This window comes from Bos indicus x Bos taurus, chromosome 11 (assembly GCF_003369695.1).
Source record: "Bos indicus x Bos taurus breed Angus x Brahman F1 hybrid chromosome 11, Bos_hybrid_MaternalHap_v2.0, whole genome shotgun sequence".
NCBI classification, from domain to species: Eukaryota; Metazoa; Chordata; class Mammalia; order Artiodactyla; family Bovidae; genus Bos; species Bos indicus x Bos taurus.
In genome coordinates, this window is record NC_040086.1 from 3676262 (window position 1) to 3704096 (window position 27835).

General features: G+C 52.2%; 1 protein-coding gene across 16 annotated transcripts in view; it reads left to right on the forward strand.

Moving 5' to 3' along the window:
- Positions 1 to 27835, forward strand: part of INPP4A (inositol polyphosphate-4-phosphatase type I A) — a 119133-nt gene that overhangs the window by 64617 nt on the left and 26681 nt on the right. For 3 of the 16 annotated variants that reach the window (XM_027554651.1, XM_027554648.1, XM_027554650.1), the window contains exons 2-17: positions 598 to 668; positions 1788 to 1994; positions 2535 to 2579; positions 10266 to 10384; positions 12480 to 12596; positions 12885 to 12964; positions 14535 to 14646; positions 15394 to 15484; positions 15940 to 16087; positions 17653 to 17783; positions 20005 to 20109; positions 20585 to 20693; positions 22626 to 22643; positions 25152 to 25335; positions 25712 to 25930; positions 26579 to 26717. In XM_027554651.1, the coding sequence (XP_027410452.1) occupies positions 1889 to 1994; positions 2535 to 2579; positions 10266 to 10384; positions 12480 to 12596; positions 12885 to 12964; positions 14535 to 14646; positions 15394 to 15484; positions 15940 to 16087; positions 17653 to 17783; positions 20005 to 20109; positions 20585 to 20693; positions 22626 to 22643; positions 25152 to 25335; positions 25712 to 25930; positions 26579 to 26717 (1723 nt within the window). In that variant the 5' untranslated portion in view covers positions 598 to 668; positions 1788 to 1888. Of the gene's footprint in view, positions 1 to 597; positions 669 to 1787; positions 1995 to 2534; positions 2580 to 5213; positions 5426 to 5446; positions 6526 to 10265; positions 10385 to 12479; positions 12597 to 12884; positions 12965 to 14534; positions 14647 to 15393; positions 15485 to 15939; positions 16088 to 17652; positions 17784 to 20004; positions 20110 to 20584; positions 20694 to 22625; positions 22644 to 25151; positions 25336 to 25711; positions 25931 to 26578; positions 26829 to 27835 lie in introns of those variants that run through there. The other 13 variants (XM_027554640.1, XM_027554643.1, XM_027554644.1 and 10 more) reach the window with 7 other exon arrangements.

The following is a 27835-nucleotide window of genomic DNA, read 5'->3' on the forward strand; positions in this document are numbered from 1 at the left end:
GGGAGGGGGTTTGCAGTTTCAGATGCTCACACTGGCCGCCGAGGTCTGCCCAGCAGCCCTGGTGGTGCTGCGCTGTGCCGGGGCCGAGTGCTGTGCTCTGGGGCAGGCTCGCAGGGCCGGCAGCCGCGCTGGGCTGGGAGCCGCGTTTTCAGTGCCCACTGCTGTCCTCACACGTGAGTTTCTCACTGTCGCCCTGAGAGGTGGGTCCAGCCCCCCTCGTCTTAGTCACCAGAAAGCAGAGCCTCCGAGGTGCCCAGCTCATCCCAGAGCCTGACGTTTGTGGCAGGAAGCCTGGGCTCAGCCTCTTATCTGCTCCTTTCCCTGAGCCACATCCCAGCTCCCCAGCAGGCCCTCCCCCTGATCACCACAGGAGCGGGGATAGGAATGAGCACTGTTTCTCATTCTTTGGGGGTTTGAGCAAAACATCTGTTTTTGAGTTAAAAGTTTAGATTGGTGTATGGGGCACAAAGGAGCGTATAGTAGTGCTGGGCTTCCCCCCGTTTTTAGGCATGAAAATAATAACATACACGTTGTAATAAGCATTCCCGAGCACTTCATGTCTGCTCAGCTTGTTAATTTATACTTTTCTATTTCTAGATGATGGACTTGGATGTGCTTCTGTGAAGAGATGCCACGTGTCTCTACTGGCCCAAGGACAAACATGTCCAGTAAGTTGCTGGGTGAATTAACCCAGGAGCGGGAGCTCAGGCCCTTCAGATGCAAAGGTGTTGACACCCTTGGAGAACACGGGGTGTCTGGATATATGGGGACCTTTGAGGGGATTTTTTAAAAATCATATTTATTTAGTTTTAATTGATGATTGCTTTACAATTTTGGTTTGATTTCTTTTTTGAGGCCTGGAGTCTTCTGCTGTCGTTTAGAAGTTGCTCTGTAGGAGCCGGTCCATATTTTGATGAGCTATTGATGTATTTGTGGAGAGGCAGGAGGTCTCCCTGACTTCCTCCTCTGCTGTCTTCTTCCACTCTCTGAGGGGATATTGTAAACCAGCCTTATTGCCTGGTCTAATTATTTGAGCTTCTGAAGGTTGGTTCCTGCTAGAGACAGCAGGAATGGCGGCATAAAGGGTTGGAAGAATCTGAAACCCATTCCTCGCTGAGTGCGCCGCTTCCTAGAGCAACGCGTGAGCTCCATGCTGGCCGGAGCATCTGGGCGGCTCAGCCTGTGGTGGCTCCTTGCCCAGAAACCCCGTGCCCGAAGCACAGCACCGTCCACTGAGGTGCAGATGGTCGTGCCTTATGGGAAAGAAAGCCCGAGTGACATACATGGGATTTCTGTGGCCCTGAGGGGCAGAGACCAAGGCTGGAGACGTGCCTTCGGTCCCCAGCTTCTGCTGTCCTGTTTTGGCCAGTGGGCGGCAGACCTCTCTCTTCCCACACTTCTTATCCTTCGGGAGAGAGATGGTAATGAGCTGATTTATCATTTTAAAGCTCCTCTGAGATTCGTCAATGGGAAATCATAATAAAGCCGACCCCAGCCATAGTTTATGATTATGTTGAGCCATCATTTAATGTGGTACTTCTCTGTGGAAGAGACCCTGCTCTCTTTATGGAGTCCTGTGGGTGAGAGGAGAGGGGGAGGTGATTAGACAGGACCTGGATCGTCAGACTCTCCCCTCCTCACCTGCCGGGGACCCTGGCTTCACCGAATCTTGCCCGTGTAGGTCACGTGCTGTCTTCATGAGGACACAGTGTCTCTCTGTCACCATCCCATCCCCGTATTTTGAGTTTGTGTGTTTGTTTAAACCAGTGTTTGTTCCTGTTTCTCAGGACAGCTGCCGCCTTAGGGGACGAGGGCGTGGTGACGGGGCTTCTGGGGACTCAGGCGTGCTCTGACCCAGGAACGGGAAGTCATCCTCACCAATGACATCATGACAGCAAGAGAGCACAGCCCTCGCCATGGCGCCAGGGCCCGTGCGATGCAGCGGGCTTCCACCATCGATGTGGCAGGCGACATGCTGGGCCTCTCTCTGGCAGGTGAGCCTCAGCAGGCTGCCTGTGGGCCCTCGCGGTGGCAGTGCCAGGGGGTGCGGGGCCGGGCAGCCCCATTTGAACTGGAATAGGGAAAGTCAGCCCTCTTCCTGGGACTTGCATCCCCTGGAACCTGCCCGCCGAGGTTTTCCAGGTTGCGTGGGCACTGGCCAGTAGGTAATGCGGGAGTGTCCACAGTGCCTGTGTGACAGGTGCCCAGACCATAGTGAAAGCCCTTTGCATTGTGGATGTGCAGGCCCAGGGGGAGGGGTTTAGTCTCGGGGTCCGCAACTTCTTAGGAATCTCAAATCATCTCATGTAACAGTTTGGGAGAAGGTAGAGTGTTGGGTTCCCCCCCCCTCCCCATCCCATTTTATTGAGGAGTAATTGACGTATCAGTACATCACTGTAAGTTCAAAATGTAGAGCTTGCTGGTTTGATGTATGGATACTGTGTTGCCACTGGTGACTGGGCTTTTTGCATCAAATCGGAAAGCAGGGAAAAGTTGATTAAGGCTGATTTTTTTGTCATTTCTCTTTTATCCAGGAAACGTACAAGATCCAGATGAGCCCATTTTAGAATTCAGCTTAGGTAGGTGTCTGTAATTTTTTGTGTTAATATACATGCAGCTTAAAACCCGAGACAAAAGCACCGCAACTGGCAGGAGTTTTTCCAGAGACCTTGGCACTGCCACCACGGCTGTGGAAGTGCTTCTGAGAAGCGGAGGCCGAGAGGCCAGTGGGAGCCTCCTGCGCGTGGGAGGGGACCTCAGCTGCCTGGCATGGGATGCCCGTCTCCTTCACGTGTGCTCCGTCCAGGCTGGTGGTGGGAAGCAGTCAGGAGGGGGCCCCAGAGATGCAAAGTCAGCCTCTCTGGGGAGAGGCAGGAGGGGGCCCCAGAGATGCAAAGTCAGCCTCGCTGGGGAGAGGCAGGAGGGGTGAGGACATGGGGCTCAGGGCCACGTTGCTCTCCCCGCGGTGTTGCTCTCTGGCGCTCAGATCCTTGCCCCACGAGCAGAGGCACTGACGCCCTCGTGCTCCTCGCTCTTGAGCCTCAGTGAGAGCGTGCCTGGAGTCGGGCAGCATGGCTCACTGTGGGCTCACCCTCAGGAGCTTCTTCTCCAGGGCCCAACACTCACTGGTATTCCTCTCCTTGTCCTGTCCCTGAAAGGCTGCTGAGTGAGGCGTGCCCACCTCACCCTCCCCACCCTCCTTCCCATCCTAATTCTGCCTGGCTACTCCTCAAGGCTGGAGGCTCTCTCTGGTGAAAGTAAACTCAGTCCTCCACAGAGATGCAGAAATGCTGGCCTTTGGAACCCAACCAAAGCAGTCAGCTGGCCACCCTGTTACTGTCGGGGAGCCTGCCTAGGCCAGCATGCCCCGCCGCCTCCTGAGACCGCCTTTTTAGAACCGAATGTACGTTTGCCTGTGCTGACGAGGACGGGCGCACGTGTGCTGATCGCAGTCTTATTTGTAATAACCAGCACTGGAAACAGCGTCCATCAGCTGGAAGATTAACTATGTTATGTGCGTACAGAGGATGGCTGCTCAGCTGAGAGAAGGCCCAAGTCCCTGACACACCCCTGGGTGCGTCTCAGAATCTGTGAAAAGTGTGAAAAGTGAAAGAAGCCGTAACAAGAGGCTGGGTGTTGTGTAACTCCATTTTCGTGAAAGTCAGAAGGACGAGTCTGTAGCGAGAGCGCACAGGTTAATGCTTACCTGGGAGCGAGGTGAGAGCAGGGAGCACAGGGAGCCCTTTGGGGCGATGGAGGTGCTCCCTGTCTGGACAGAAGTGGTGGGTCTAGGAGTGTGTGCGCTGATCAGAACCGAGTGCCACACTTAAAGCGGATGTGTTTTACATACAAATTATTCCTCGAAGGTGATATAAAGCAAAATGAAAGAAGAGATTGCTGGAAGGCTCACAACATGAAAAAGAAAAAGATTAGAAACAATAGAACTTGGGCTTCCCTGGGAGTCCTGTGGTTAAGAGTCCTCCTGCCAATGCAGGGGACACAGGTTCGATCGCTGGTCCAGGAAGAACGCCTGCGTTGTGGAGTAACTAAGCCTGTGCATCACGACTGCTGAAGCCCGCGTGCCCTAGAGCCCGAGCTCCGCAATAAGAGAAGCCGCTGCAAGTGCGAAACCCGCACGCCACAGCTAGAGAGCAGCCCCCACTCGCCGCACCCAGAGAAAAAGCCTGCACAGCAAGGAAGACCCAGCCCAGCCAGAAATGAGTAAATAAAACGATCCAAAAGAGGGAATAAACCGAGGAAAAGGAAGATCCAGGAAACAGCCCAACACAGGAGAGAAGTCACAGAAATCCTTTAATGAATAGTATTTGCTTAGCTCTAATCGGAGAAGGCAATGGCACCCCACTCCAGTACTCTTGCCTGGAAAATCCCATGGACGGAGGAGCCTGGTGGGCTGTAGTCCATGGGGTCGCTAGGAGTCGGGCACGACTGAGCGACTTCACTTTCACTTTTCACTTTAATACATTGGAGAAGGAAATGGCAACCCACTCCAGTGTTCTTGCCTGGAGAATCCCAGGGATGGGGGAGCCTGCTGGGCTGCGGTCCATGGGGTTGCACAGAGTTGGACACGACTGAAGTGACTTAGCAGCAGCAGCTCTAATAATGTAGGACATGGATGTAACAAAAACGTTGAGTTAACCTGACTATAGAGAGAGAATGAGAGTTGATATAATGGAGATAAAAATCTTCACCCTATAATAGAAATCTAGAAATCAGGACATTTCTGAATCTGACAAGTCAAGGGCACTAATATAGTCATATTAATTAGACATATGGAGGAAGAAACAGCTTAAAAAGGTGAGGGAGAGTTTTATGTTAAATGAATTTTACTATATACACACACAAAACAGAAGGTGAGGAGTAGGAGCCAGATAATTGAATGGTCAAATATTTTATCTTAAAAACAGAATTTAAAACTGAAAAGCACTCGTTTAAAAACCTTTATTAGAGAAAATGTTAGAGGGAAAGAAAGCCCGATCAGAGAGACCCACAGTCAGCATCTTGGTATGTATCCTTTTGCAGATATTTTTTTACACCCACACAGTGCTATACAGAAATTGTTAATGATTTCTGGTTGTGGAGGTGATGGAATTATTTACAGAATTGTCATCCTGTTGTTTTTTAAAAGTCATTTTAGAAAGTCTTTAATTTGTTAATTCCTTCTGTTTTCTGTGTTTTGGTGTTTTGGCCGTGAGGCGCGTGGGAATCTTCGCTCCCTGACCCTGCGTTGGAAGGCGGAGTCCCAACCATGTACCGCTAGGGAAGTTTCATCGCCCTAGTGTTCTTAATGTGGTTTCCACGTAGCAGAGCATCACTGGCGTCCTTTCGTTTTGGTCTGCGTGGGTCTGCCACCTCATCGTTCCAGATGCCTGCGTAGAGTCTGCTGTGTAACTGTGCCGTGCTTATTGTAACCAGCCTCCTGTTGCTGGACACTTCGGTCTTTTCAGTCTGCCGTCGTAAACACCAACAGTGAATGTACTTGTGCCTGGGTCTTTCGCATGTTTTGTTGGTTCTCTCCTTGGGAGAGATATAGGGAGTCATAGGATATAGAATTGCTCAAATGATAGGCACCTGAAATGTGTTTTACCTCGGTAGCATTTATTCAGCTGGGACACAGATGCTCTGGTTGGAAAGACACCGCATACACATCAGGGATTAATGGTGTCTATGGAAATGTGCCAGAGGAGTTATGTAAGTGATAAGCAGGAGATGTGACTGTGGGCCTCTGAGAGGAAGCTTCATGGAAGTCATGGAACTGAGCTAGGGATTAAACCTTGGGTGAGATTTAGGTTGGATACGGGCAAGGCCAGGAGAGAACGTCACTTGTAGGCAGGTATTTTCTGAGCATGGCAGTTGGCCCATCAGCCCTTAAGCTGACATCAGTCTTTCCAGCCTCGGGCCACTTGCTGTATCTCAGTCTACCTGCCATCACTGGGCTTTGAGAGACCCAGGTGTTCTAGCCTCACATGATGAGAGGGCAGGCCGAGAGAGACCAGACCAGGGTCTCTGTGGGGTGTAGCTTAAAGGACGGAGAACAGCGGAACAGTCATATCTCTGATGTGGAGGCAGACATCATAGAAGAAGTAGAACAGAATTGAAAAAGACAACAGGGGCTTCCCTGGAGGCTCAGTGGTGAAGAATCCACCTGCCAGTGCAGGAGGCATGGGTTCAGTCGCTCGTCTAGGAAGATCTCACATACGGCGGGGCAGCTAAGCGCATGCACCACAGCTACTGAGCCTGTGCTCGGAGGCCAGGAGCTGCAGCTGCGGAAGCCCACACGCCTGGAGCCCCCGCTCTGCAGCAAGGGAAGCCCCCTCAGTGAGACGCCCGTGCACCGCAACTGAAGAGTAGCCCCCCGCGCTCTCCACAGCGCTGGAGAAAAGTCCGCACAGCAACGGAGACCCAGCACAGCCAAACAGAAATAATAACACTGTGTTTCAAAAAGAGAACAAGACCTTAAAGCTTCTGGAAGAAAAGAAACTGGAGAGCTCACAACCACAACTTCAGGTTAGGCAGAGATTGATCACTTGGCAGGAAGTACGATATGTTTTAGTTTTCTATTGCTGCTGTAACAAATTACCACAATATAAGAAATATAAGACCTTAAAACAAGCCAAATTTATTATCTTACAGTTCCCTTAGGTCAGAAAGCAAAGGGCTCAGCCAGGTCTCTACTCAATCTTATAAACACCAAAGTCAAAGCATCAGCATGGCCCCAGTCCTTCCTAGGGACTCAAGGGTTAAAGGTGGCTCCTTATTCATTCAAGTTGTTTGAGGACTGAGGTCCCTATTTCTTTGCTAGCTACCAGTCGAGGCCTGTTCTCTGCTTATAAAGGCCACTCACGTTCTGTGGTTGTGGCTCTTTCCTCTCTCTGCACAGCCAGCAATGGCAGGTTGAGTGCCTTTCATGCTAGGAACTTCCCTAGTCTTTTTTTAATTCACACCTTTGTAACTCACCCTTCCATCTTCCTTTTGTACTTTTAGGAGCTCATATGATTAGATTAAGCTCATCCAGATAATCTGCAGTAATCTTTCCATGTCAAGATTCCATGACTTTAGTTACATCTATGAAGTCCTTTTGCCTGTATTATAATATTTTCAAAAGTTCCTGGGATTAGAATTTGGCCCTTTTTGAGGGGAGGGACGTTTTTCTGCCTGCTAGTGTCTAAAATTAAAAATCTAAAATAAAAAACTCTAGAAATCTTTGAGAAAATGAATAAATAAACCACAAACTGGAGAAAAATATTCACATATACCTGACAAAGGACAGATCTAGGATAAAATGCTTACAAATTGACAGTAAAAAAATCAATTTAAAAATGAACAAAAGACTTGAGCAGACTCTTGACAAAAGAAGTTAGAAAAATGAACAAACACATGGTGAAAAGATGCTTAACGTCATTAGTCATCGCAGAAGTGCAAATGAAAACACGTTCTTTGGAACAACCAAGATAAAGGCTAACCCACCAAATGGTGGGATTCAGAGCAACTGGAGCTCTGGTAAATTGCAGTGAGATTATAAAGTGATGCAGCCACTTTAGGAATCTGTCAGCTTCTTACAAAGCTAAGCATATCCTTCTCTACTGTAACCTGGAAGTTCCACTCCTAAGTGCTTATGCAAAAGAAAACATGTTCACAAGAAGATGTGAGTAGGAATGTCTGCTGCTGCTGCTAGGTAGTGTCTGACTCTGTGCGACCCCATAGACGGCAGCCCACCAGGCTCCCCGGTCCCAGGGATTCTCCAGGCAAGAACACTGGAGTGGGTTGCCATTTCCTTCTCCAATGCATGAAAATGAAAAGTGAAAGTGAAGTTGCTCAGTCATGTCCGACTCTTTGTGACCCCATGGACTGCAGCCTACCAGGCTCCTCTGTCCATGGGACTTTTCCAGGCAAGAGTACTGGAGTGGGGTGCCATCGCCTTCTCCAAGTGGGGTGCTATCGCCTTCTCCAGGAATGTCTATAGCACCTTTATTTATAACGGTTCAAAACTGCAAACAACCCAACTGTCTATTAACATACAGTGACTGGTAAGTAAATTTTGGTATATTCATACAATGGAATATGATTCATCAGTTTTTAAAAAGAATTAATTATCAGTATATAAACAATACAGATGAATCTTGAAAACATTCCATTTATGTTCAAGAAATTCAAGAATGGACAAAAATGGTAAAAATCAGAAAGTGGTTCGCAGGCAGGGGAATTGACTGGGAAGTGGGACGGGAGCTTTCTTGTCTGATGGAGAAAGTCATCTTGTTTTGTGAGTGTGTATGATTGTCAAAGCTCATTGAATGAAAACCTAGGCTCTTTGTGTCTTATTATATCCAATAAGTAATGAAAACCCATAAAAATGTATGAGAACATATTACAAAGAGATCAGTTTTCAGAAGTAAATTAATTGGCAGAAGTAAAAATCAATTTATGAATTTTAAATCACCAGTAATATTTGAAAAAAAAATGAGAATGACGAGAACAGGAGTAAAGACCTCTAAAAATCCTCTCCTCCATAAAGACAGTGAAAAAACGGTCCAGATCAATGATTTCAGTTGCCAAGATGCTGAAACAGCCTAAGTGCCCTTCAACAGATGAATGGATGAAGACGTGGAGGGCGTGTGTGTGTATTTGTTGTATATGTGTATATGTACATATTATAGATGTGAGTACACACACACACACACACACACAGAGAAATATAAACAATGGAATATTACTCAGCCATTAACAATGGATGGAATTTTGTCCTTTGCAGCAACATGGATAGATTTGGAGGGCATTATGCTAAGTGAAATCAGTCAGAGAAAGATAAACACTGTAGGACACCACTTATCTATGGAATCTAAAAAACACAACAAACTAGTGAATATAACAGAAAAGTAGACTCACAGATATGGAGAACAAACTGGTGGTTTCTGGTGGAGAGGGCCAGGAAGGGGCATATAGGGGCGAGGGGGCTGAGAGGTACAGACTGCTGGGTGTAAGATAGGCTCGAGGATGTACTGCACAGCATGGGGAATACAGCCAATGTTTTGTAATAACTAAATGGAAAGTAACTTCTAAAATTCTATAAAAAATTAAAAACAATCAATTGTTTCAGAACTCTGGGAATTAAGCAGAGGCCTTCAGCACTCTGGGGCATGTTCATTGCCTCTCCAGAAAAGCCAGTTCTTGTTATGAGTGTTGGACTTTGATTTACCGTATATTTCGTCAGTCACAAGGCGGATATCTTTCTCATCTTTTAGTATCTTTTTAATCGGAAAGTGTCTTATAGTTAATGGCATACCATAGGTTAATGGCGATGGGCCTTTTTTTCTTTGATAATGCATTTTACAGTAGATGGCATGTTAGATTCAAAGAAGTATGATCCTTTTTATTGTGGATCCCTTCTATGATTGATTAAGGCTTCCCTGGTGGCTCCGACGGTAAAGCGTCTGCCTGCAATGTGGGAGACCCGGGTTCAATCCCTGGGTCAGGAAGATCCTCTGGAGAAGGAAATGGCACCCCACTCCAGTACTCTTGCCTGGAAAATCCCATGGATGGAGGAGCCTGGTAGCCTACAGTCTATGGGGTCGCTAAGAGTTGGACACGAGTGAGCGACTTCACTTTCACTTTATCTGAGTCTTACAATCTATTTCAAAATGCTTAGTGCAATACGTTTTCTAACTGAAACAGTTCGTGAAGTGTCTTTAGTTCTAAAAAGCCACATGTTTAGTAATCTCAAATTTGATATGAGTCTTATAAGGAAAATGAATGAGCATGATTTTCTTAAAAAGAAAAAAAAAAACCTTTATTTTGCAATAGAATTTTAATTAGCTTCCAACATACGTCACACACAGACCCAGGGACACCGTGAGCTTAGGAGTGCAGCAGCCCGGGGTGTGGGCATGTGTAGCTGGGTCTTGATTTCATAGACTCTGTGGCTGCTTAGTTCCAATTAGTTGTTAAGGTCAAACTTCACGGGTCAGACCTTTCCTGTGTCATCCATTCCGTGGATGAAGAGAGCCTTCCATCGGCAGTTATGGCATTGCTGTCCTGGGGGCCAGGAAGGCTGGGAGGAATGAGAAGGGATCATTTCTAATTTAAAAAGTCTCCTCCCTGTAACAGTAGTCAAGGGTGATCATCTCATTCCGTTGTATGGGTTTTACTTCTTTTACCTTCTTTGGGTGTGTTTGGAACCGAGAACTAACTGAAGTCTGATTTTTAAGAACCATTTCTACTTTATTTATTTTATTTCTATTCTAATTTTGTAGCCTGCAGTGAGCTGCATACTCCGTCACTTGATCGAAAACCAAATAGCTTTGTGGCAGTGAGCGTGACCACCCCACCCCAGGCATTCTGGACGAAGCATGCACAGACGGAGATCATCGAGGTGGGTGCTTCTTGCCCCCGGCGGCTCCAAGACTGCTTCTGGTCCTGGTGGGAGGTCTGCTCAGTGCCCTGAGCACCCGTAGCTGAGGTTTATTCCTGCGGATTGTTTTCTTCTTGCACGAACGTTCAGCACACTGGTATCTTTCATCACACTTACTCATCTGGGTGGTGCTTTTATTTGCCATGTTGTCTGTAGTCACTCAGTTATGTCCGACTCTGCGACCCCATGGACCGTAGCTCGCCAGGCTCCTCTGTCCATGGGATTCTCTAGGCAGGAATATGGAGTGGGTTGCCATTTCCTCCTCCAGGGGTCGAACCCAAGTACCCTGCATTGGCAGGGGGCTCGTTACCACAGAGCCATCAGAGAAACCCTTGATTTGCCATATCCTTTACAGTTGTTGATTATCTATTGGCTGGCTGTTTTTAAACGGTGATCCTCTAAGGTAGATTGCTTTTTAAGAGGTAAGACCTCATACTCCCTTCTCATCTCTAATTGGCTGCTACTTTTGGACACTTGTGGTCTTTAATCAGAGTTTAGAGAATGTTAATTATCAACCAACCCTCGTACTAGCCACACTTTTTATTGGTTTGTATTTTTATATCCTTTTTTGAGTTGTATGTTATGTGTTTACTCTGTACATGAAATGAAATGATACAGTCACCTCAGGAATTTTACTGGATTTCTTTAGATAATTGAGCATATTACATAAGTTATGAAACTAAGTGTAGGAGGTGGCTGGTGTGAGCTCCTGTAAGATTTTGTTGGTGATGTGAGTTTCTGTGTGAATGTTGCCCTCCCTGGCAGTCTCCAGCAAGCAGACTGCATTTCTCCTTCTTTCCAAGTTTTACATTTTGCCTGATAGACCCTCTCATTACCTTGGAAATTTATTTCAAGTTCAAGCCAACAGTTCTGGTTTCTAGCATTTGTCTAGCACGGCCTACCCACAGAGCACTGGGAGCTGTGGATGACACAGTGAGACTTGAGCCCCGCCCCTGCCTCAGGGAGTCTACCAGGCTGTGGGTGAGGCGGCTGAAGTGAACGGCTCCCTGCAGACGAGCGGAGTGTGGGCCGTGTGAGGGCAGAGCGAGCGGGACAGTGCGTGGGGACGGGGGCCTGTCCCGCTCACTGCGCACGAGACACCACAGGGGTGCAGGGCGTCTGGCCGCGCCGTAGCCGGCTGGTCTGCAGGTGTGTTTAAGGCAGGTCCTGGGGGAGTGATCTGGGCCCTCACTGGCAGCGGGGAGGAATGGGAAGAAGGGGGCGTGAGAGGGAGGCTCTGCAGGTGGAACTTGCAGGGGTGAATTGTCCCTGGGTGGTTCAGAACAACAGAGAAGGCAGCAGAGCCGGTGCCTGGATCTGGAGCCTCCTTGGAAGGAGAGTCAGAGGGAGTCTGAACTAGCAGATGGAGTGGTTGGGTGGGGCTGTGGCCCCAGCAGGTCACTGCAGGGTGGGGTGGGGATGAGACTGTCCAGCAGGTGGCAAGACATCAGATCTGGAACTGCCGGTACAGACAAGAACTGCTAACAGTTTGGCCAAGATCACTAACCACCACCTGAGGAAGCGAGTTTAATATAATGGCGTTTGAGGTCAGGGCTGGGCTGCCAAGAAATGGCGACCTATGATCTAGAGACTCGCAGCTCATCCTCAGAAAAAGACAACCTTAAAAAAGCTGGACCTCCATTCTTACAAACCCAGGATTCTAGAAATAAACAATTCTGACTATTCATTTCCTCTTTCATCTTTCCATCTGCCTCAGCTTAAAGGAATAGCCTACAGTAGCAGATCCAAATACATCTGAAGTGGTAAGAGTAGTTACAGAAAGTCTTTCCTGCTGGGGGAGGAGCCCTTAGGGTGAGCTCGTGGGCCCAGCATGTGGTGATCTATTCGTGGTATCTGGGCCTACAGGCTTTGTCTTTCTTGGAAAGCAGAGTTTGGCTTGTCTGCATCCCTGTAAAGCCTGTTTGCATTCCTGTTGATCCAAGCTGGTAAGATGTTAGTTAGTTTCTTCTTCTGAGAATGTTGGTGTATTTCAAAAGCAACCACTTAAGGAAAATGCAACTCTGTATTCTGATTTTTTTTTTTTTTTCTATTGTAGGGAACCAATGATCCTATATTTCTAAGCAGCATTGCCTTCTTTCAAGACTCTCTCATCAATCAGATGACACAGATCAAGCTGTCCGTGTATGATGTCAAGGACAGATCTCAGGGAACAGTTAAGTACCATGTTGTTGTTCGTGGGATGTTCTTCCCTTCTTTTTTTAAAGCTACATAATTGTCTGGGAGGTGAACATAAGACTGACTTTATTCCTGGCTTACGAATTAATGTCCAGGTGTTTTTGTCTTTGGGAACATCTTTCTGAGCCTCCCACTGGGCTCCTGAGATGAAGTCAGATGTGTTGAGAGAGCCAGCCAGCCGTATCCCCCCGCCCACCCACTGCCGCCCCAAGAGCTGGAGGAGAGGCACGGCCTGGGCACTAATGCTGTCTCCCCTCTCCCGCAGATGTACTTGCTGGGGTCCGGAACTTTTGTCGTCAAAGATCTGCTCCAGGACAGGCACCATAGGTTGTATTTAACACTAAGGTTGGTATTTAATTTTGTCTGTCTGCAAGGATCTGGAATCACAAGGTCTGGGGACAGATGGGGAAGGTCGACCCTATATTGAGAGAGTGTCTTACCCTCAACCCCTGTCCCCAGAAGCCAGTCTTGTGGGGAGGTGGTTGTCATTGAGGAGAAAGAGAGAACCTCAGCCTGTCAGAGGGCGTGTCATGAAGCGGAAGTGTGCAGTGTTCATGGGAGTATGCAGACCTAAAGGAAAATCTTTGTGTACCTCTAATTATACCGAATGTATTTGGCTGTCATCTGTCCCCCCTAGTAGGATGTGATCTCCCAGACAGCAGGTATCCCAAGACTTAGAACAGTGTCTGCTGCTCAGGAAATATTTGTGGAAGGAACGAATGAGGGGAGGGAGGGGCCGCCCCCACTGTGATGGGGTCAAGATGTCAGTTCTTCCCAAATTCAGTTTAGGGGCAGGTCCCACCCTGATGGAATGTTCTTTCTTTCTGTCGCTCCATCTTTTTCCCCCCAAAATAATGTAAAAATTGGGAAAATAGTCTGAAATAGCCAAGACAGTTTTGATGTAGGAGATGAATTCTTGGCCAGTAGTATGACATTCTGAAGATGCAGAGATGACAGCACTGGAGGTGCTGGGGAGGGCTTGCCCTGCAGTGATCCTGTGTGTGTGGAGAGCCTGACTCAGGACGAGAGAAGGGTCTTGGGAGAATGGGTGGGTTCGCTTCGGGGAAGGATGGTTAGAGGAAAACACTCAGGTTCATCCATTGCCAGAGCTGATTCTGGTTGGACATCATCCTTTTTAAAAGGAGCTAGAGATGGTCACTGAACAGTGTGACTGGGGTTGACTTTCCCAGGCACGAGAACCGTGAGAATGAATCACAAAGGGTACGGTCAGTGGATGGACGTGACCATGCAAAAACTTACAGCCTGGCTAAGTCCCACACTTCAGATAAAAAACCCAAGGCTTCACAGTATTGCTTTATGAATCAGAGCTTCCTGGGATGAATCGGAGGGGCCCAGGCAGCCGGCAGTCACCCTGAGGGGTCTTGGGGTGAAACTGACCGGGGCTAGAGGGGCCTCAGCTGTATCACGAAGGATTCAGAGGCTTTGGGAATTCCCGTGTGACCTCTGCTAACTGGGGTCCAGACCTAGGCCTTGAGGCTAATCAGAGCTTGAGGGTGGAGTAGATGGAGCAGCAAGGGGTCCTGTGCCAGAAGAAGATGCTCTGGGTCCTGACTCTGAGATGTGTCCCCGTCACTCTCAGGGGAGGGGCAGCCCAGGGCTGAGGGGCCCCGGCCTCCCACGCGGGCGGTGGCTCTGCCCCTCCCGCTTTACTGGCACGTCCGTGCTTCCCCGTGGGGCGTTGCCCCCTCCCAGACACGGCCTTCCCTTGCGGCCCCACCTTTGCTCACCTGCCGCCCTCAGAGCCCCCGCATGTGGCAGCTGCTATTGGGCCGACCAGCCAGCCCCATCCTGGTTCCCCCAGGACCCCTCGAGCACCTGGGATGCTGAGCTTTGCATTTAGCAGAAGGTGAAGCCCAGTCACAGCACCAATGCCGAAGGGCACTGCTGATTGCAGGTCTGCAGAGAGTGACCGCGTGGGCAACATCACCGTGATGGGCTGGCAGATGGAGGAGAAGTCGGATCAGCGGCCCCCAGTGACCCGGTCTCTGGACACCGTCAACGGGAGGGTGAGCACAGCATCTTCTCCCTCTGGGTGGACTGGAGGGCCCTCCTAATGCACGTGGCCTCTGAGTTCAGGGGACGGGACAGTGGGGCCCCTACTGGACATGCCTGCGCCCTCAGGCACTTAACCGGTAGAGAGGGGGCTCCCCAGCTTCTGTTCCAGGTCACAGCTGGCTCCTCAATAGCGGGAGCTGCAGGCGGGAGGGGAGAGGTGGCTTGCGGGTGTGGACTGAGACCCAGGTTGTCTCTGAGGGTGGGTTAAGGTCTTCCTCTCCCAGACACTCCCTGCCCATGGCTGCCTGGGCCCCATCGCACACCTGTGCCCCCCACCCACCTCTCCCTGCCCTCCTCATGCACAGCTGCTCACACAGACACTCGCAAACAAGAGCTCTTATAGCCCAAACACTGGCAAGTAGTCATTGTAAAATTCAGAGATTTCTCACTGTACCCAAAACAAGTCTGAAACGTTAGCTATGGAAATACTCTCGGGCCTGTCTACCACCGCCCTTTCATCCCACACAGCAAAACACTCAGAGACAAAGGGAAGTGACTCGGTCAGAAGAGTGCATTTCTAGAAAACTGTGGGCGGAGGGCGTTCAGTGTCCCAGGCGGTGGCCTCTCTTGTTTGTGGCTGGGGCTGGGTGTTTCTCATAGAGTTGACTGTGGATATGAGTTTCAAGGAGGCTTTTATGTCTATGATGCGCCCTGGAGTCCGAGGCAGTTTCGTCATGCTTGTGTGTATGTGTTTTTAGATGGTTCTGCCTGTTGACGAGAGCTTGACTGAGGCCTTGGGGATCCGATCCAAGTACGCTTCGTTGCGAAAAGACACTTTACTGAAATCGGGTAAACAGCTTCCTCCGTGGGTACTCTTGCCACTCGTGAGCGTCCACCTGGGCCTGCGGTCCCCTCCCCCACCTGCTCCGATCGTCACGGATGTGTCCGCCAGTGGTCACCTCCCTGCACACCAGCGTGCCATTCTTTGGTTCAGCGTATTGGGAACTGGTGACCCTCCAGGGGAGGGGCTTCTCCTTCCTTTTGCCCTGTCTTGATGACTCGATGACCAGTGGCCTCCCTACCCAGTCCTAGCACCTCCAAGCCAGGGGCATGGTCTGGGATGACAGGACTGCATGTCTCGGGGCAGGAGCACTGAGGCTCAGTCACTCGGTGAGCTTGGGTTTAAGTGTTCGGATTCCCTGGAGATAAACAGCAAGGAGACCTGGGGGTGAGGGCACCATGTAGGCTGGGGGGGCCACGGCGGCCCACACCTGCTCACTGCAGCTGTCTCTCTCCCGCCTCAGTGTTTGGTGGTGCCATCTGCCGCATGTACCGCTTCCCGACCACCGAGGGCAACCACCTGCGGATCCTGGAGCAGATGGCAGAGAGCGTGCTGTCCCTGCACGTGCCCCGGCAGTTTGTGAAGCTCCTGCTGGAGGAGGACGCGGCCAGGTGAGGCCCAGGGCTCCTGGCGGCCGCCCCTCCCCGCAGGAAAGCTCATAGACCGGGCGGGTGAGCACGGACCGCAGCCAGGCCTGGTCGCACACCCAGCCCTGCCGCCTGCCTACTCCTCAGCCTGGGCTCAGTTTGCTCAACTGTGTCCCCCGTTTGTGTGTGAGGAAGTCACAAGATCGCCTGCCTGACAGGCCAGCTGTGCCAGCACCGAGCACATGTTCCCCCCGCTTCAGCATTCCTTTTGCTGATTTAATAATGATAAAATGGTATGACTTTTTAACTTCAGATAATTTAGTAGATTCCTAAAAACATTTATAAAATTAGCCCCCCAGAGGAAAAAGTGCATAGTGTAAAAAGTGAAAGAGTGCAAAAAGCTTTTTACAAAAAATGCAAGTCTTGAGATGCTGAGATGCTTGTTTATTTCCCAAGAAACAGCCACTTCAGCCACGTCAGTGTTTTCTGCTGTATTGCTGTATATATGCACAGAGCACTCTCAATCAATTTCAGGGATTAACTCCTGAGTAGGAAAGGGAAGTCCTCATAAATGATGAGGACTTTAGGTCTTTTATACTTTCTTCCCAGTTTCCTAAAATGGTTATCCTTTTAAAAAAATCCATTGTGTGTGTTCAGTAGTCTGATTATGCAGCTATTATTTCCTGCCGAGCTGAGATTATACATCATTTCTGTCTCTTTGGCCATGCTGCGTGGCAGGCAGGATCTTACTTCCCCAGCCAGGGATTGAACCCATGCCTCTGAAGTAGAATCGCAGGTTCTTAGCCACTGGACCACCAGGGAAGTCCCATATATTTCAGTTCTTAAACAGCTTTCATTTTTGTGGAGGTCCCAAGTCCGTCCTTTCTTGTCCTCGTCTCCCCTGACCCTCACACCTTTCACATCCGGACAGTTCATCACTTATACAGACAGTGACGGGAGCCATGGCTGAAGTTGCCGGTTTCCCAGGGTCCTTGTCCCAGACCTGGAAAGGATGCCAGTGAGACTCTAGGGCCTGGCAGCTGTGGGACCCCCACTGCTGAGCAGCCCAGCTGCAGGCTCATTGGACAGCTTTATGTTCTGCAGCTCTGCTCTGGGAGGGCGGAAAGGCCCATGCTTCCCAGAACCCAGGGGGCAGTGACAGACCCTGGTGGGGATGAGGAGAGGGGAGAGGGTTGCCCTCAGGCTCTAGTCCTCTTGTGATCTGGGAGGGTCAGACTCCAGTGGGCTGCAGCTCAAGCTCTTGTGGCCCCTGGAAACGTGCATGGTCACAGGGGCCACGGCAGAGCCACTCCCCTCTCCAGTCCTTCGCTGAGTTTTCCCTGAACTAGGTTCCTACGGAAAGCTTGTCTGTGCAGTTTCCACACGGTCAGCGGTTGCCCACCTTTCTTACAGCCGCATGTGGAGCCGTCTGCCGTGCTGCCCCGCTGCTGGCCCTTCAGACCCACAGGGCCTTCCCTGAGCGTCAGTGACACGTCCACGACCATCTGGCCTCCCGGATGCTCAGGACTCCTGAGCCTCTGCCAGGAGGGAGTGGGCGCCATGGCCTGACGTGTGTGTTTTGCTTGCAGAGTATGTGAACTGGAGGAGCTGGGGGAGCTGTCCCCATGCTGGGAGAGCCTCCGGCGCCAGATTGTCACACAGTACCAGACCATCATCCTCACCTACCAGGAGAACCTGACCGACCTCCATCAGTACAAAGGTGGGCGCCCACTCTCATTTCCCAGCTAAAATCCTGGAATCCAGGGTTGCTCACATATGCCCACTGACAGACGCTCTAATGGATGTTTAAAAATAGATTCTCATGTAGATGTCGGTTCTTTCAAAGATGGAGTTTTCAGATCTTAATTAAGACAAATGTGTGAATTGCATTGAAAGTTCCGTCCACGGTGTCCTCTGCCAAAACAAACCACTGCAGGATGAAATGGAGGAGAGACAGGGTCCCAGGCCGTCGGTTCATGTTCCTGCTTCATCCTGGTCCTGCGTCAGCGCAGTGCCCGAAAGGATGTAGGCCTTTTGCCTTGAGACCAAACAAGGCAGGGTTTTCTGGATTTCCTAGTTTAACTGTTTGGTGGTCCTTATACTGATATATGGGCTTCCCAGGTGGCACCTGTGGTAAAGAATCTGCCTGCCAGTATAGGAGATGCAAGAGACGCAGGTTCGGTCCCTGGGTCAGGAGGATCCCCTGGAGAAGGAAATGGCAACCTGTATTCTTGCCTGGGAAATGCCATGGACAGAGGAGCCTGCTGGGCTACAGTCCATGGGGTTGCAGAGTCAGAAAAAAACACGAGTGTACACACACACATATTGACATACAAATTGTCTGAGTGAAGCTCTCCATTTTAAGGCTCAAAAGAGAAAATGAAATACAGACACCTCTTATTAGAAGGTGCCACTTGCTTTTCAAAGCATGTTCAGGTAGATTTAGAAAACGATGATAAACTCACTCCCTTTTGATTCCAAATGAAATGACTTTGGTTTTCTATTACTTTATTCTCCAGATTCTTCCCTTCTTCCCCTTTTTACAATAGAATTTCAGGTTTTCAGGAAAGTCATAAGCCCTTCATGTGATTTTGACACAGAGCATAGAAACCTGTCCATGAACTTGACTGAGAAGAAGCCAGATACAGGAATGATGGCAAGATGACGGTGCCCTGGGTTTGGCTTGCGTCTGAAGAAAAGATCTAAGTGTATTTCTAAGAGAAATGGCAGTGTTTTCCTAAAGGGACATAGGGACCTGCTGGTGCTGGCTGCCTGTTACCTGGCCAAGTCTGAAACCTATACACCTGGGTGTTTCTGGAGCAGAGCTTATGAGATGTCATTGTGCATCTATGTCCCCTGAGAATCTTGTTAACAGCAGATCTGGGGTTTGGCATCTCTAACGGGCTCCCAGGAAGCTGATGTTGCTGGTCCGCGGGCACCCCCATCAGGAGCTGGGGAACGGTTTCCTGGTCTGCGGGCACCCCCATCAGTAGCTGGGGAACGGTTTCCTGGTCCGCGGGCACCCCCATCAGGAGCTGGGGAACGGTTTGCTGGTCCGTGGGCACCCCCATCAGTAGCTGGGGAACGGTTTCCTGGTCTGCGGGCACCCCTATCAGGAGCTGGGGAACGGTTTCCTGGGCAAAGCGCGGAGCAGATGGTGGCCAGTCTTCATTTTCTGTGCTGGCAAAATAAACGTGCCATTTTTCACTAAATGAAATGTTTATTTCTCCTCATTGTCACCGTAATTTATAATTCCTTTCTTTTCTCGGCATGTAATTCTTCACTTAGTTAAGTATTCCAGTTATAGAAGTAACATTGTGAATATCTTGTTAGGAAACACGGTCCAAACTCCTGAGCCACCCAGGGTGTGTGTGAGGATGTGTGAATGTGTGTTCCAGGGCCCAACCAGGTGCCCTGTGGCGCCTGCTTACCGTGAGCGACCTAGGGTGGCGAGTGGGCCTTCTCGTCACTTTCCAGATTGGAGACGTGTCTCTGCTGTTGCGCGGCTTCTTAGATCTTGGGTGCTGGAAGGCTCTGCAGTGGGAACACGCACTTTCTGGCATGGGCCCACCTGCTTTTTATAGTGGTGCTGACAGCGTGCTGCACACAGTCCCATCCCTGAGTCAGACCTCTCGGCTGAGAGCTGGCGTAGGCAGGCCTGGTGTCGTTCCTCAGCTTCCAAGGGTGGCTCCACTGGCCTGCACTCACCCCTGGGACCCCAGACCAGTCTTCTGGCCAGGAGCCGCTGTCCCTCAGCATTTCACAGCCCCTGTCATCAGGGAAGGAAGCGTGCTTGTGAGCAGCTTGGAGTCCCTGAGGCCTCTGCCGACACATGCCTGCTCACCCACGGCAGAGTCCTCACAGGGTCCCTTCTCTGGGCGGCTTTCTTGCACGCTGGATACAGGCTGACCATCTTTATCTTCTCCCCTTCTGATCCTTAGGTCCCTCGTTCAAAGCAAGCAGTTTGAAAGCAGATAAAAAGCTAGAATTTGTTCCCACTAACTTACACATACAAAGGATGAGAGTTCAGGATGATGGAGGAGCAGGTAACTGCCCCGTGAATCATGTCGCTTCTTTCCCCCACTGGCCCTTGGTCCCTGAGCTGTCGCACGTCTGTCCTATGTGTCTGCTGTGGCGTTGGGCTGAGAGCACAGCAAAGGGACCTCCAAGGCCTTTGTGAGGAGCTCTAGCACCTTCCTCTCGTTTGTCCTCCCTCCAGCTTCTCTTGCATGTCTGGGGCAGAAAACGGCCCACGGGTCATCCTTCTGAGGCAGGGGTGCAGGCTGAGTGTCGTGGGTCGCTGTGTGGCCCCACCCTGAGACCCACACAGGCCCCTCTGAACCAAGATGAGGGTGCTGGGCTCCAGAGGCCCTCGGGCACCCTGGATGGTGGGGCTAGTGTTGCCATAGGCTGCTTGGAGCCGGGCTGGCGGGGGACCCCAGAGCTTCGTGCATATCCCCGTAGCCAGCTTTGTCCGCAGGCCTGAGCCAGAGTAACAGAGGAGAGCTTTCTGTCATTCAGATCAGAACTATGACATCGTCACCATTGGGGCGCCAGCAGCACACTGCCAGGGCTTCAAGTCGGGAGGGCTCCGCAAAAAGCTGCACAAGTTTGAAGAGACCAAGAAACAGTAAGTTCTCAGAGGGTATCTGTCCTCCTTGTTCTGGTGTCTCGGGCTTCCTGGATTTAAAAAAGAAAAAAAGTCGCAAGGGGACCGCAGAAACGTCCAGCGTCCGAGCTGCTTTTGCAGGGTGGGGGAGCTGCCTGAGGCGCCTGTGCCGCTCTTTGTGCACGTCCAAGCTGGGCGGTGACGAGTGCCCGAGGGCCTGTCCCTGCAAAACAGGCGATTGAAAAATCCGCCCGGAGAATGGTTCCCCCGGCCCTGGCGGACTTGGCGGGCTCCGCTGCCCTTTAGAAACCTTGGTCGAAGGTCACAGGGTGTGAGGTCTGGGAAAGACGGTTTCCTTTCCTGGAGGACATTGGTGGTCAGTGTTCCCAGGGTCAGAGAGGCTCCAGGGGCTGCAGGGAGTGACCAATCAGAGCGGGGAAACAGCGAGGTGGGCGGGGCACGTGATAAGGGGCGGGGCCTCGGGGAGGAGCTCTGCGGGCAGGGCGAGCTGGTGACTAGAGCTGACAGGTTGAGCAGGTAGGGCGACAGCAGTGCTGGGAGCCTGCTGGAGAGAGGGTGCAGGGGCTGCTGCAGGGCAGGGGCGACAGGGAGAGAGCATAAGCTGACCTGTCGTGTCCGACACCGGGAGGCATTGGTGATCTTCCCGAACATCGCCTGGCTAGACTTAACCTTGACTGGAGGGCTCGGGTGTAGGAAGTAGATGGGATACGTGCAGGTGATGCCGTGGGCTCCTCGGACCTAGAGGTGGAGGAGGAGTGGGACCAAGACAAGCTTGTCTCAGGCTGGTAGGAGAGAGGATGGCAAACGAGGGGAGATGGTGGAGGATACTGGTGGAGCGAGGTTCTGGAGAAGATGGGGAGGCAGGACTGGGCAGTGATCCTGGAAGGGCCAGGAGAAGAAGGTGGCATCGCAGAGAAAGAAGAAGCTGGGGCTGCAGCAGAGCAGCTGGTGCAGAATGTGGAGTTGAGGGGCCCCAACACCAAGGCCCACGATCCTCAGGAGGTCCTGTGGAGCAGTCGTGGCGGCCTGGTGACTGAGTGCACACACACAGTGCTGGCCGCAGCCTCAGGCCAGAGCCTGGCTCTGTGTCTGGGTGGGTGTCAGGACAGGGCTTGAGCAGGTTGACCTTGGACTGCAGGGGCCGGGGAGAAAGGACAGGTGCAGTGGGCTGAGGCGTGAGCAGGCGGGCAGAGAGCACCCGGGGACTCAGGGTTCAGAGGGTGGGAGGTAGGCCTCAGACTGGGCAGCATCTCTGGGATCCTGCCCACCTTCCTGCAGCCCCCTTGACCTGGATCTGGCCCCACCAAGGGCTCCTCAAACCAGGCCACCAGACCCACCCGAGGATTCACCAGCCTGGTGGTCCCCTGGGAATTAGGGCAAAGACAGCTTCCTGTGCCACCGCCGCTCTGCACGGCCAGCCGCATGTGTGTCGCTGCACTGCATGGGCCGTGTGGAGGTGTGAGCGTGCGACTCGAGCTGGCGTGGGGCCCTGGAGGAGAAAGCCAGTCAAGGGGCTGGCCCTGTCCCAGGAAGGTCGGGGTGTTGGTACCAGTTATTCTGCATGTGAACTTCAGGACTCTTATTCCCCAAAGGCTTTTTGTAGTATTTTTCAAATATATAATGTACATGTTTATGTATTTTCCTACTAATGGCATAAAACCGCCTGCAGGAATGGTTTGCACCAGGGGAGCTCTCCTCAGCCCAGGTGTAGCCCACCACATGGGCTTCTCCCTGGGGCTCAAGCACACGCGCAGACGCTGCTTCGACCAGGGAGCACCTTGGGCTCCTAAGCTGAATCCTCCCTGTAGTCGGGGCTTCCTCAAGTTATCTCCAGAATTTTGATGAAAGAGAACTTGGTTTTTACGTTTTTTTGTTTTGCATTTGCCGTTTGCTAACAAACTGCTAATATTTCGTCTTGGTTCTTCTCTTTAGCAGTTTTGAGGAGTGTTGGTGAGTTCTCTGTCTGTGGAGAGTGTGCGTTTGGGTCTTGCTCTCGTGCAGAGAAAGCCTGTCCCCTCCTCTGTGAGGTGCTGCCCCCGCCACGCCCCCGCAGGCTCCTAGTTGTAGTCTCGTAGATGGAACTCCCTTCCAACTGCAATGTTCTGTGATAATGAATAGCCCGTCTCCAGTCTGCTGTTTCAAACCCTCCCAGTCTGGCTGCATCACTCGGAGCAAAGACCCAGCTCTCTCTCCATGACGAGGAGGCACCTAGGCCAGGCAGGTCTCAGGTGCTGAGGCTTCAAGCCAGTACCGTGGTGTGTTTGGGAGTCCCTTCCTGGCTTCTTTTACTGCCATCTAAGGCTCTTCTGTTTTTATTTCCCCTTCACCTCTCGCAGGAATGAAACCAGCTTACTTTTTTTTCCTTTGGCCATGCTTCATGGCACATAGGGTCTTAGTTCCCTGAGCAGGCACTGAATCCCTGCCCCTGCCATGGAAGCACAGTGTCTTAACCGTAGACCAGCAGGGAAGTCCCCTGCGTACATTTTTATATTTAATGGTTAATGGAGATTTGCAAAACAAATTACTAGGGTCAGTTTTACTCCTGGACGGCAAACCAGGGGTTAATATAATCAGATGACTTCTCCACCAAAGAATGGAATCCTGGTGCCTGCTGACTGGGGTCCCCGGGTGCTGCTCCAGGCCTCCCCAGACTCACACGGAGTGCGGCCCCGGTCCAGGACAGGGGTTCTGCACCAGGACTCGTGAGGCTCCCGCTGCCCTTGGAACCGCTACCGTCATGGAGCTGGAGCAGCTCAGGGCCCTGGCCGGGAGGGCCAGGGTGCCACGGGGACATGGCCCTGTCCCCCAGCCGAGGCTCTGCAGCTGCCCCATTTTTAGTCTTCGTGCTCACACGACTGCTGTTCACAGTTGTCCATGAACAGCCACTGTTTGAGGTGTGTCCTTTCTCACTCCTGCCATGTGGCCCCTCTGTGAGCCCCAGTTACTGATAAGACCTGGGTGTGAGGACTCATGGGGAGTGGGGAGGTGATTCCTCTCCGGCTGGCTGGAGGCTTCGTATTTGCTGAAATGGACACACCATTCCACACACACACACGAACGTGCACCTCATGTTATGTGTGTTCTCTTGGCTGGGGCCTGGGAAGAAGAGATTTGAAAACTCCCGCCCTAAGACTCGACTCCGCTGAGTGGCAGCTATTCATTGGGCAGAGTGATTGCAGCTTGGAGAGCAGCGTGCACGCCTCATGCTGTGCGGGCCTGACTGCGGCCTGCTGCATGGGCTTCTGACACCTCCATCATTTCTCACTGTGATGTCTGGGCTCGGGGTGTTGTTTGTTCTGGGGTGCTGTGGTTTTCGTGTGTGCATGCTGACCCCGTAGTCTGTCAGGGGGCAGGGCAGGGCCGTTTCTTGGTGACCCGGCTTTGGGTTAGCCTGGAAAGAGCCCAGTAAGGAAAGGGCTCATCCCTGATCACATGACCCTCTTCTCCTGGGGCAACGAAGGAGGGTGTGGTCCTCCACCTTCTCTCTCCTCCCCCAGAGTCAAAGGGCAGTTCTTTGAGGGTGTCAGTCAAGGCCCCTCATTCTGTGAAAGATGGGTGCCTTGTATGTTTTCCCCCTGCTTCCCTCGCTTCCTCAGGTGGTCTGAAAAATAAGTTTGTAATATAGGGTTGATTTGGCATTTTAGCGAAGAGACATTCAGTTTATGTCCCCATCTAGAAGGTCCCCAGATGGAGCTGGTTCCCCAGAGGCTGGTGTTTGTGCCGGGCAGTGGCTGAGCTGTGTCTCTGGCGTTGCATCCCAAGAGGCACACACATCGCCTGGCAAGAGATGGGAGGACCGGTTTCCTAAGTCACTGAGGGCCTTGCCTCCGGTTCGGCGCGTTCTCCACACCCCTTTCACCCCTTGGGACAGGATTTTTTAAGTAAGGGAGTCCCAGAGCAGGAGAGAAAGGACAGAAGCCCAGTTTTCTGGGGACTTGCTGAGGTAAACACACGAAGGAGGATGTACGTCTATGCATAGGAAGTTTGAAGTCCTCATTGGCCAAATGAGAAACCAGGAATCTTTTGGCAAAGTCCAGCCCCCACTGAAGTCTCCTTGTACTGTGACGTGACCTCTTCCAGTATCAGCAGACCCCAAGTCTCCATTTAGGTAACACTTAGAAACTGAACGAAGAGGTTCTTAGGTGAAAGAGGGTGGATGTTCAGATGACTACCAGGCTCAGTATCTGTACACATGTGTATAAACACAGTAGAGATACAGATACGTGGGAATGTAGATAAAAGACTTAATTGTATTTTAACATTTCAAGCCTCTACCATATAGACAGGATGGATCTCCTGAAATTTACTCTTGCCCGTCAACAACTAGACTAGCCTAGGAAAACACCCCTGAGGAACAGGACGCTTCACCTTGCGTTGGGTGCGGGCTGGGGTTGGGAGGGTGTCTCCAGCCTTGTCAACTTGGGAGAACCCTTTTGAATCTGTTCCAATCCTTCCTAGCACGTCATCCAGCTGCCAGTCTATCATCTACATACCACAGGACATCATCAGGGCTAAGGAGATCATCGCCCAGATCAACACCCTCAAAACCCAAGTGAGTTACTACGCCGAGCGGCTCTCGAGGGCGGCCAAGGACAGGTCTGCCACTGGCCTGGAAAGAACACTTGCCATCTTGGCAGACAAGGTAGGAGGGACTCCCCTGCTGCAGGTGGGGTGGGTCCCTCGGGTGTCTGAAAACCCCTGGACACCTCACATGTGCCGGGAGCTGTCCACACGAGTGGGGACGTTGGGATGACCTCGAAGGTCTGTCTGCCTTCAGGTCTGTTTCCCACATGGCCTGGAACGGAGGTCTGGGACTGGCCTGTGGCCATAGCGCTGGAGCGGGGGCAAGATAGTGACAGAGCCCGGGGCTCAGGATCCTCGGTGACGGCTCCATGCCCTTGACTTTGCAGCGAGTGCCGGGGGGCTTGTTGAAGCTGGGACGCTTCCTCCGCCCCTTGGTAAGGCCTGCTCAGCACGGGTTGGGTGCTCAGAGGCTGGGCGTGCATGTGTCCCTGCAGACCCGGCAGCTGGTCACTGTGTGTGACTGCAAGCTGCTGGCCACCTCCATCCACGGGCTGAATGCCGCCCGGCCTGACTACATCGCCTCCAAGGCCTCGCCCACCTCGACCGAGGAGGAGCAGGTGATGCTGCGGAACGACCAGGATACCCTCATGGCTCGGTGGTCGGGCAGGAACAGCCGGTCTTCTCTGCAGGTGGATTGGCACGAGGAGGAGTGGGTGAGTCCGCACTCCCCCCACCCCACCCCCCGAGCTGAGCTGGCCTTGAAAACGCAAGGCCTTGCTCTCTCTCTGGCCATCGGCCCTGCCAGGCTGCATCTTCCTGGAACTGAGAGACTGAGGACTTGGGAGCTGTGCTCTGACATATCATGCTTTCCCGAAAGGTGGGCTCCAAGATCAGGTCTGTCCCTCTCGTAGTGACACATCACAAAGCCAACTCTGTCGCTTGTTGGGTGTGCTCTTCAGAGGCACTGGGCTCCTGCAGCCCCACCCCAGTGTCCTGAATTCTGCCTGTGTTTCTGGAGCCACCCCCTCCCCAACCCAAGTCATCAGCAGCTCCCCCTCAGAAGACCTTGGTCTCCTGTGACGGTCATGTGAGGTCTGCAGTGGACGGAGGAGGGGATGAGACTGTCTCTTCTGCCTGCCCTGGCCTCTGGGATAGTAACCGGCAGACTCTTCACAAAACAGGACATTGATTTGTCTTTGGAAAAGCAAATGCACCTGTGATAAGGAGCTGTGAATTATCTCGCTGTTTCTAAATTGAGGGCTTTAGGGAGCATGGGGCCCAGGTGGGGGTCCAAGTCGGGGGGTGTCTGGCTTGTGTTCTGTCCCACCCGAGGCACTGACCCCGTGCCCTTGCTCTGGAAGGAGAAGGTGTGGCTGAATGTGGACAAGAGCCTGGAGTGCATCATCCAGCGGGTGGACAAGCTGCTGCAGCGCGAGCGCCTGCAGGGCGAGGGCTGCGAAGATGGCCTCCTGGGCGCCGGCAGCGGCTCCAGCCGGAAAGGTAACCAGGGCAGCCAGGCCTACTGGATCCGACCGGAGGACGTCCTCTGCGATGCCCCCTCCTCGCCATGCCCCTCCGCTGCATGCTGCCCTCACCCGACCACACCCACACGTGCGTATGCAGCCCGGGTCCCACGCATACTGTCTGTCTGTCCATGTGTCTCTAACTCCATGACCCCACGCAGACTGCAGGGAGGCCTCTCAGTAGAAGGGGGTGTCACAGTGCCCGGAGCAGCAGGTGGGGGCCGGGGGCTCTCCGCGTCTTCATGGCTTGTTGGCCCTCAGCCCTCCCAGGTCCCCCTGCTGTGTCTGGAGGGTCGGGTTCCTAAGCATCTGTGGTTTGTCCACCCACCTGGGAACCTGAAGGAGGCGGAATGGTAGACACCTTTCTGGTGAGATTGCCTGTTGCATCAGGGGTGAAGGAGCAGGCGTAGCATGCAGGGAAGAGCAAGCTGTTGGCAGGCCAGCACTTGTCTGTAGAGGCTGGTGGTCGTGGGCTGGGAGCCCTTTTACAGCTGCAGCCTGCTGCCCTGGCCGGTGCTGGTAACTCGGGGTGCGCCCCTCTGCCACACCTGGGGGCCCAGCGGGGTTTATCTGTTCAGCGCCACCTCCAGGTGGGTCTCTCCGTGGATGGCAGGACAGTGGCCTGGAGCAGCCTGCTGCATAAAGAGCCCACCGTCTGTGGAGACGGAGCCTAACCAGGCACTCCATTCTGCTGGCTCCTAAAGCTGGGGGTACCGTGCTTTCTGAATACGGAGGTGCTTGGTCCCTAAAGCTCCGGCCTTTCCTAAGAGCTGGTGGGGCCGTGGGCCAGGCAGCTGAGACCGGCCGCTGCCGCCTGCTCGCTCCCCTTTGGGAGCATCACGCGGTAGAGGCGAGGCGCTGACGGGCCTCCTGCAGCAGGACTTGTTTCCACACTGGGCAGCGTTCCTTCAAGACAGTCAGGCTCCTGTTGGAGTGGCTTGGTGTGTCAGATGCCCTCCGCACCAGCCCTCCTGCAGTCTGTCCCCAGGCCGCTCCTCTCACGAGCGTGTGTCTCCACAGTGTCTGCGTCCTCCACACTCCATCTCTGAGGGTTTGACTTTCAGTTCCCCAGACCTGTGTTTAGTTCATGGAGCT